Source organism: Melanostigma gelatinosum, assembly GCF_949748355.1.
Source record: "Melanostigma gelatinosum genome assembly, chromosome: 2".
Taxonomy (NCBI): domain Eukaryota; kingdom Metazoa; phylum Chordata; class Actinopteri; order Perciformes; family Zoarcidae; genus Melanostigma; species Melanostigma gelatinosum.
Window position 1 is genome coordinate 19,450,263 of NC_136635.1, and position 9,907 is coordinate 19,460,169.

At 44.9% G+C, this 9,907-nt stretch overlaps 2 protein-coding genes across 2 annotated transcripts; both read right to left on the reverse strand.

Annotated features, from left to right (window-relative positions):
- Positions 1-214: 214 nt before the first annotated feature.
- pou4f1 (POU class 4 homeobox 1) lies at positions 215-1,710 on the reverse strand (the record flags this gene model as incomplete). Its single annotated transcript, XM_079287669.1, has 2 exons — positions 215-1,180; positions 1,588-1,710. The coding sequence occupies 2 exons, from the start codon at positions 1,708-1,710 to the stop codon at positions 215-217; spliced, it is 1,089 nt and encodes a 362-aa protein (XP_079143795.1).
- Positions 1,711-3,106: 1,396 nt separating this feature from the next.
- On the reverse strand, positions 3,107-9,579 carry obi1 (ORC ubiquitin ligase 1). Its single transcript, XM_079288828.1, has 6 exons — positions 9,450-9,579; positions 9,092-9,227; positions 7,657-7,748; positions 7,120-7,341; positions 6,089-6,177; positions 3,107-4,952 (listed from the first exon to the last, which is right to left on the reverse strand). Exons 1-6 carry the CDS (start codon positions 9,519-9,521, stop codon positions 3,569-3,571), a joined length of 1,995 nt encoding a protein of 664 aa, XP_079144954.1. The 5' UTR covers positions 9,522-9,579; the 3' UTR covers positions 3,107-3,568.
- Between the last annotated feature and the right edge of the window lie 328 nt (positions 9,580-9,907).

The window sequence follows — 9,907 nt, forward strand, 5'->3', positions numbered from 1 at the left end:
GTAATCTGTTATTTGCATACTTCACATTCACCGATAACGTGAAAATAAACAAGATATATGAAGCCTCGTAAAATGGGTATTTAATGCCCATTGTGCACCAAAGTGTAAAATCGCTGGAGACAAAAGACTGAAAACGGTGTCTTAGTGTCTCTTGGTCCCCAAATTCAGTCACACAACTTTATTTTCGTTTTTTTCTTTTAATTTTCTTTGCCCATCAGTGAGCAGCGGAAAATTTCAACCGCTTCTGCTTCTGTCTTTGGTTGCAAAACCACACTCGCACCACATTTTTTTTCAGGTCCAACTTTTCAGCTATGGCTGCTATTTTCTCGGAGGACGGCCGAGGCTGTACGGCGAAGTATGCCTCCAAAGACCTCTTTTCTGGGGCCGCTATCGAGGTCCTCTTACGTTTCTTTTCCCCTCCATTGAAAATGTCCGGTTTGCCCATTTTCTCCCTCTGGGCCCCCTCGGCCTCCTCCAGCCAGGCCTGGAGGATAGGTTTGAGCGCAATCATGTTGTTGTGGGAGAGAGTTAACGACTCGAATCGACAAATTGTACTTTGGCTCAGCGATCCCACGCCGGGGATTTTGAGATTAGCCAGAGCGCCGCCCACGTCCGCCTGGGTCACCCCCAGCTTGATCCTCCGCTGCTTGAAGCGCTCTGCGAAAGCTTCCAACTCCCTTGGGTCCGTGTCCGAGTCATTAATGGAAGGGAGTCCGGCATTAGTGAGTCCCAGGCCGCCTTGACCCCCTCCGTGATGGCCCGGTAAGAGCCCGTGGTGGGTGAGAGGCGAGTTCATGCTCATAGCCTGGTGGGAGAGGTGACTCAAGCCGTGCATGTGCGAGTGCGGATGGCCAGAGGAGGTGGAGAGGAGCCCTCCGCCGCCGCCCCCTCCGCCAGACCCGTCGTGCGCGCCGGACATCAGGGCGAGTGACGGCGAGGTGAGGTGGTCCATGATGTCCTGGTGCTCGTTCTGGTGGTGGTGGTGGTGATGGTGGTGGTGGTGGTGGGCCAGCGGCACAGTAGACCCCGACGAGCATGGCACCGTGCTCATCGTGTGGTAGGTGGCGTCGGGTTTGAACGGGTGCGTCTTGTTCTGGGACACGGCGATGTCCACTGCCGCCAAAGCCTCCGCGCGGGCCAGCAGGGTCTCATCCAGGCTCGCAAATATGTTATTTTGGAGCTGCAAGGGGCGAAAATAACAAGGGAGAGAATGAGGGGGGGAATGAAAGGGTGCGAAATGGGCATGAAAGGGAGAAAAAGACACAGAGAAAGGAAAAGAAAAACATAAATAAATGTGTCTGTCAGTCGGGACTTCTGGCGACATGCAGCCGGAGTGTTCCTTACGAAGCGACAAGTCGTCACAATGAATACAAAAACAGTAAAGACAGGCGTCGCGTGAACATGAACAAAAAGAAGACGCTTCCAGTGATTGCCGTGGAACACATGGAAGAAGAAGAAAAAAAACAGTAAGTGCGCGTCTTGGCTGAGCATGCCTTGGAGCACCCCTTGTTATTACGCACCGACAGCGTTCAGCGCTACATGCAGCAAAAATAATACAAAGTCGAAGTTTTTGCGGGTCTAATTTACCTGTGGAGTTTGTAGACAGGCTCTCCTTATAGCTTCCGAGCTGGAATGCAAATTGTTGTACTTGTGCTCGGGTAAAGAGGGATGCATGGCGAAGTGCGGCTGTTTGCTGTTCATGGACATCATCTTGGCGAGCTTCTCCAATTAAAGTGCACGGGAAGAAATGGGGGGGGGGGGACTGCTACAAGAGCAGGAAAATAGTCATAGATACACAGCAGTCCTTTGCCTATCCAGCAATGATGCGGTGTAGTTCGCTGTGTAGTGAGCCGAGTGCAGCCTTGAGCCCGGAGATCACAGAGATGCCTGCAGTCTCTCAGACGCACTTATCTGTCTACTGTTTCCCACTGCTGGGGATGAGAGAGGCTCTTACACCTGAGCGCCTCAGATCTCGTCAAGCCCGTGCTCGGCTGCTCTCGCGAGACATAAACGCTGCCAGAACAGTGAGCAGGCTGACGGATTAAAAAAACCCAGCGCACAGGCCAGGCTGTAACATCTGGAGACTAGACGCCCGCGTTTGTGAGGGCTCACTTCACTCCATCCAGCCACCGAGCTGCGCCGGTCCCAGTGCCTTTAGGCCCCGTTCTTTACTTGGAAACAATTGACTTAACACTCTTTATTTTTAGCCGCCACACGCTTTAGACTGGTGTTTATCTGATTTCAGGACGTTGTTATGATATAGAATTATTGGTTTGAAATCACTATAAATCATGTAATCTGTGTCTACAATGCACGACAATCAACATTATAAGTCTAAAATACATCTATACGTTTCTTTTGTAGACTTTATGAGTTTACAGCAATGCCAGATGTTTAAAAGTGTAGGTTACACGCTTCGTCCCGTCTGTCTCTCATCTTAACCCTTGGAAGTAATGAGACCGCCGTCTTATCATTAAAGCCCATCATCGCCAGATGAGCACTAAACAGATTGATTTAATACACCTGCGTAACCTTGTACACAGTCTTTACCTAAATGAATTAACACTTAATTTATTCAAACCACAACGGCTAGCCAATTAAAATTGCATGCGGCGATTAGAGGTATGTGAAATATACATGATATCGTTAAATTTGCATGATAAATAAGGCGCTTAGCGCTATAATGGAATTACTTTGCGTGTGAGGTCTCTAATGTCCGTCGTTAAGCTACAACATGCTTTTATCCGCATTAACAGGCGATGCGTTTCCGTAGTGTAAAAGCAGGGAATTAATAATATACATTTTAATGTCATGCTAATCAGGAAAAGTAGCACAAAAACTGAAAAATGACAATGTACTTAATGTTAGTCCCGAATTCCACTAGAAATGACAATATGAAAAATTCACCACAAAATACCAGACCGAAAGCCTATTGAAGCCCATGGACGTCCCCATGAGGGAGTTAATAGGTGAGGTGAAACATGTGATCAAGGAACAGCAAAAAATAAAAATGCAATGCAGAAAAACACAAAAGAAAAAGTAGTGTCATACATCGTTTCTCCTTGCATTACTACTTTATTTCCTCACAAACTCTTACACTGCAATTTTTATTTCAAAATGTCAGTTTTTCATGATGGTCGTGTTCATCCCTCCTCAGTATTGCGTGCCATCATAAAAAAGATGACCACGTGGACTGTGTTTCCTGAAATACTTGAAAAGGACAAACACATACAAGTAGACTGAAAGTTTGAAAACTGGTGCACTATACAGTACAACACAGAAGTGGTTGTCAGATTACAGAAGCCTGGCCTTAAGATCATTTAACTGCCACAGAGACCGATAAGTATACTACAGAAAAAAAACTATGACAAATCTGTCATATTCTGTCTTAATTCATACAATACAACAGACAAAATGACAATAACTTACACGGGAGCATCACATTCACAAATGTATTGTGGAGCAACGTGGAGTTAATGTTTCGAGCCGCGTGTGGTTGTGAAGCCCGACCAAAACACACCAGAGTGAACGGCACAGTGACAACACACAAGTTCTTATTTTAAAACCTTCACATGAGCTTTGAAAGTTTCGTGGGGCTGCTTGTGTTAAAGGGACTATGAGACTTCCTCTTTGTCGGCTGGCTGATGTTCAGTGCCTGTCTGTCTCTTGTTGTGTTCACAGGTTTACCGGTGCAGCTGGGGGACGAGGTGGTGGAGGAGTCAACGTGATCGTGGTCTTGGCTCACTGGACTGAGAGAGCCAGAGGGACTGGCCTTATTCTCCTCCAGTGAATCGAACAGCAAATCAAAGGACAGTTCGTCGGTCTGAGGGGGACCACAGTCGGGTACATGGCCTCCGCTCTCCCTGCCCGACACCGGCGCACTTTCCTCTGCCGAGCCTTTTGGAGCCTCTTTGTCACTCAAGGTGCCCCCCGCGTTGTTTAGCGGCAAGTGCTTCTTCTGGTCACATGGTACTGCTGGTTCGCCACCACGACTTGACGAGACATCGGGGCACGTTTGTGGTTCTGGGACCAGAGTGTTGTCCAAGTATGCGTGAGGGGAGGAAGCCAGGGAGAGCTGCGATCCCCGGCTACTGGAACTCTCTCCATCCAACATCATCGAGTCCAACTCTGAGATTTTGTCCAGGTATGCTGCATCCATGGAGGCCTCGCTGGACATCGAGAAACCACCGGACTCATCACCTTCAAGAGTTGCGGATGCGGCTCCTTTAACTGGGCCGTCTTCACTTGGACCTGGACATGACTCGTCATTCGATTTTGAACTCTGCCAATCAACCCAGAAGACAGACTTTGAGGATTCCACGTCAGTATTTGCAGGCAAGCCTTTGGGGAACTCGTCGAGGCTGCTGAATTGGTTCTCCATGGTGGTGGTGGTGCTGCTGCTGCTGCTGCTGCTGCTGCTCTTGTCAGGGCTAGGAATTTCCTCAAAATCAAGCTTCCTCAGATAAGACACTGGTTTGAATGCAACTCTCTTTTCACAGATGCCAGGGCTTCTCAGAGTCAGCGATCGGAAGGCAGAGGACGGAGTGGCGGGCAAAAGGTCAGACGAGGTGCTTACCAAGTCCTCGTTTTTCTGGTCTCCAGTCAGATTCTTATCAGACTCTTTGTGATCTGCAGATGGCATGAACATCAAACTGTGATTTCGAGAAAAGGCTCGACCTTCTACCACTGGATTGCTGCAGATTGACTCCCTCTCATTGTCACTCAAGCTTCTCATCATCATGCTGATTTTGTGTTGCTGTGCATCGGACTCGGCCTCGCCGTTCCCGCATGCTTCCTGCCCTTCAAGACTTCTCTTCTCAGGCTTTATGACCCGAGACTCCAGGTCTTCGATGTACTGGTCGCTGCGCTCCAGAGCCCTCTTCAAGTGGTCCACATCACGCTCATGCTGCTGGATTTTAGCTTCCAGTGCCGCCACTGTGTAACGACCGAACCTGGGGAGAGATCATTTTGTGAATTTAAATTGTTCTAGAATCACCATGATAGAAGCCTGGCAACATTTAGCTGACACCTTTATTTATTCGTCATGCTCTTGACCAAGCATATGCACCTTATGCAAGATAGCACATTTGAAAAAGAAAGTCAAACCGAAGATGTAAATAAAAATGTTCTTTGTCTTTTGGAATATCTATTTAAAAAGGTGGTCTGTGACCGTTGTTGATTTGACAGAGAAAGGGGAAAAGATTTTTTTTTTTAATCATACATTTTAAAATCATAAATTACTCATTTTAGCAGCAAGTCACTGCCTCCAACTTGAACCAGTGAATTGACCCTGTGCCAAGTCCCGCCCCTCAAACGCAGACCGGGCAATCAGTGTAGAATCGTCCCGCTCAGACAACTATCCGTCACTCCACCAGAGTATCTCAAGCAATCGTTTGAAATGTTTTTGGATTTTCTGGCTGGCTTTGTGGATTTGGAGCTAGTCATGGTGAAACGTGGAATAGTGATACTCGTTACACAGAGATGTTGGAAAGAGACATACGTTTCGGGAAATGTTACATTGTAGGGCTAACAGTCGAAGTGTATGCTCGCCCATAATTAACTAGCGTTAGCACTCCTATGCTAAGCTGGCTACTGAACGTATACACATGCTGCTTTTGCTTTTTAACAGCGAGTATAGAAACAGTGTTGTTTCTTAATCTGTTGTCTTCTGTCTCTATCGCTAGGTGGTGGTTCAGTTTTACACTGATCTGTAGTTTGGCTTTTATCTTTATCCGTTAAACGCATATTTTAGACCTTTCTGTCTGCTTCTTTTTGAAATATTTTTTATTTTATTTGATTATATGTATGCATGGAGTGCAGCTATTGACTGTGTGGGCTCCATGGCAGCTTGACGGAGAAGCGCAGGGGGGGGGGGGGGGGGGGAATCAGCAAAGGGTCAATTGAAACTGAATAACCTCATTGCTCCCAATGCCTAAAATGTGAAAACTATCTGTAACAGTTCATTGTGTCTGTACTGTTACCCATGACAGTGATTTAGAAGTATGCGTCCCTTTCAAACTGAATGAGTAAAAAATGTAATTGAAATAAAAACATTCATGTCTTAAGAATGAAAGATACCGGTACTTACTTCTGAGGAGATCTGCTTGCCACCTCTGCTTTCAACCTCATATTCTCCTGTACAAGGTCGACATTTTGAGATCGTAATGCCTTATTTGCCTGAGGATGGTAAAGTAACACATTTGTAGTAGGTTACAAAAGATTCCACAAAAGGTAGCAACAACATTTTGTCAAGCATAGCTTTTATGGTAGTGACAGAAGCATCAATATGCTTGTATATGCTGTAGCCAGTAGTTCACATGGATTTTACTGAATTTGTTTTCTTCTCACGTTTATTACCGGAGCACTTATAACATAAGAAAGAATACACTCATCAACCATTGCCGGCCGAGAGGAGAGCCGCGATGGAGGCTAAGCTAACCCAGCCAGGACCTAAGGCCATTCCACCACCCAGTTGGCTCCTGGCTGATGTCCTGTCGCAGGAAAATTCAAACTACCGGTAACCCATCAACGGAAGGTCGGTGACCGTTGTCAACATCTTTACAGACACCTGGCTCCTTTGTTGCATCCCAGATCAAGCTGCACTTGACGGGTGGAACGCAGGACTCCGGTGGGAAGAGAGGAGGCGGACTCTGTTTACGTCAATGATGCTTTGTGCTCAAATATAGTCAAAGTTGATGAACAACGTTTCTCCGATGTCGATTTTTTATTTTTTTTTAATGTCAAGATGTCGGCCTTATTGCACAGAGTATTGTTTAGTTTACATTCCTCCTGATGCAAATTCAAAAAATACACAAGAATGCAATAGTCTTGTTTGTCATGTTTTTCATGTGTAGCGATTGGGCTACAACTGCATGTTACTGTGCAACCCTGTGTTGCATAATGACAACGCATTGTCCTTGTATCCTTCAATCAAATAAGCTCATCTTTATCAGTGAAGGGATCAAGTAGGTAGGTAAAAAAATGAGCAGCGTCAATAATGTTTGCCTCATTCCATCATATAATATGATCAACCAGGTTATGGTATTAGCATATAGTATTCTCCTTTGAGGATCAGGAGTTAATATCAATACAATTTTTTGATTGTGACTGGTTACATACCTCCTTCAGCTTATCCATGTCCTGCTTTACTTTGTCACAAACATCGGTGGCAGCTCGCAGCTTGTATGTCCATTCGTCCAGGACATGGGGGTCAACTTTTTTGTCTTCTGTTTGCACTGTATTAATGCTGCAGGGATCCAAAGCAGTCTTCAACTGGGACTCCAGACTTTGATTTTTTATCGTCAGCTCCTCGTTTTCTCTGATGAACCCTTCAATTTCCTCCTGTTGGAGAGAAACAGCGTGAAACCTAAAACAGGGTTTAACAATAAACACATTTTTGGGTCCATTTCTGGAAACTTGAAAGCTGGACACTGTGTAATCTGAAATAATATTGAATTGCTTTCATAGAATCAGACATATTCTGTTGAGACATTAATAGAGTCGCAAATCTGCATCAGTGGTTGGTGGCTGCAATTGAAAGTCCCACCTACAGCCTATGGCACGTTTTTGTGTCGATAAACCTTGTGATGGGTCTGTTCGAGAGCATCAACCTGCTTGTTATTGCTGTGAAAAACACATGGCGAGCCAAACCCATACCTCATACTCCCGCAAAAGCAGCTCTCCTCTGGTTTTTCTTAGACATTTCCTCATTGAAAGACTATCGTGGTGATCGCTCTCATTCGTGCCTCCTATAACAGAATAACATGAGTACAGCGGCAGATCAACAGACTTGACAACAAAATGGATATTAAAGTAATGTCACGCAGCTTTGATGAAGGTGCAACAAGAGCTGCTTCCCAAAAGCATAACTATGAAAAGGCTGAGGTGCTGCTTTGTGAACTGAGGGTGAAATTATCCCAAACACACATGCAAAGAGTTGTGGGAGTAATTATTAAATATTTATGCCCCGACCCAGTAGCAATTCACATTATTTCACAGTGGGAAATATGCTAGTTGGCGGTCAAACCCAGAGTATGTTGAAAGTATTAATATCAACTTAATCTCTGTTCAGCACAGAAATACTTTCGTCTGCTTTAGCACATAACAGCTAGCCTGAGTCCAAAGTGAAAAAAGTGCCTTCCAGGAGCTACATGTTGAAACTGGTTTGTCAGCAAGATACCAATATTTCACTAGTTTCAGATTGTAAAGTGCGCAAAGAGAGCAGGACTTTTGAGGTGCTGGGTGCAGTCACTCGGCCCAGATAATCTGAAAAGTTGGGATCAAACAGTTGCATTACATTGAAGTATTTATACACTATTAAATTACCCGATACATTACAGGTTCAGGCTGCACAGAAGTCAGAACAGCAGCAATGAAAGCTCTGCAACAATTTATTGTTTTCAAAACTGCCAAATAACTTTTGCAAGAAATATCCTAGTGAATGACTCACATGGTCCAAAGCTGAAGCCTATTGGCCATCGCTGAGCATGTTTGCATATCAGTGTAGACTTGCAATGTGATCCCAAATGATATCGGCCAGCAAAAGAAGGAAGAAATGAAACCATGGATTTGTGTTGTCACGAATTTCAAAAATCGAAATTATCATAAAACACTGCATGCAGGAGCAAAAAGTCAATGTGTGAAAAGCAAACACGCACCCTAATATTATTAATATCCAGCTAACCTCTTTTGGTCTCTGCCATTTTTAATGACATATTTCTTCATGTCCCAAAACTTTGATTGTAACAAAAACAAATATTTGCCAAAAGTTCTCTCTCACGTCAAATGCGTTTCCAAACAGCAATGTGGCAAATGAAAAACTTGGTTCAACCTGGCTGGCACTCCTCACAGACAAAGTGTCTGGTCTATATATTGTTTGGTTTGGTGGAACAAGTAAACCAGTTTTACTGGCCTAACATAAATGAATCTAAAGTTTACGAAACTGAAATGACAGTCCACAACTCTACCAACATGCCCTATTTAATATGATATCACGATGACTCAACTGAGATGCTGCAGGCACATGAAGCCTCGCATTACCTCTCCTCTCCTGCCTTGTGTCTGTTTTCCTTGTTTGTATGGAGCTACTCACCGATGATTTCCCTGCAGGGGTTCTCTGCTGTGATGGTGACTCTGCAGGTGGGACACTGGTTAGCTTTTTTCAACCACATTTCCATGCAGGATGAACAGAACACGTGGTTGTTGGCACAAATGACCGGCTGCCTGACCTGCACGGGGAGAAGCACGAACAGACGACTACTTAGCTGCGGAAATAAGGTACATTAACGCTAGGAGACACAGTTTGAGTCAGTTACGGTAACTTAGCTAATGTCAGCTGCATACACGGCTATCAACGTTAAACTGGTGACAACGTTCAGGTTACTACAGCAGCAGTTTACACCGTATATACACATCTGTGTTTCACGATTGAAAAGCGGAACGGCAGTTACCTTTCCGAGACATATCTGGCACGAAATCGGCAAAGTCAGAGAAAGGGTGGACGTCTGGAAGTTTAGAGCCATGCTTTTTGAGGAAATACACAGCGCGCGCACACACAACAAACTTCAACACAGAAATTTCCCACCAGTCCCCGCTGCAACGCGCGCCGAGTCTCAAAACTACGGAAAGCCAAATAGGCCTAAAAGGCTGTTACATTTCATTCGCCCATAATTTAAACCGTAGTTAACATCAACAGTAGGCTTTTACCACCTGTGAAACAAAGGTCGAGTAAACGGAGGGAAAATAAATACTATCAGTAATTGTGTTGGCAAAAAAAAACTTTATGCTAAATGTTGACCCTGTAAAGCTGTTATGGCTCACGTTTTAGCAAAATATTGCCTCTTTAAACATTGACATGGAGCCTGTTTTGGTCTACACCAATTCCTACAAAAATACCTTTGTCTTTAGC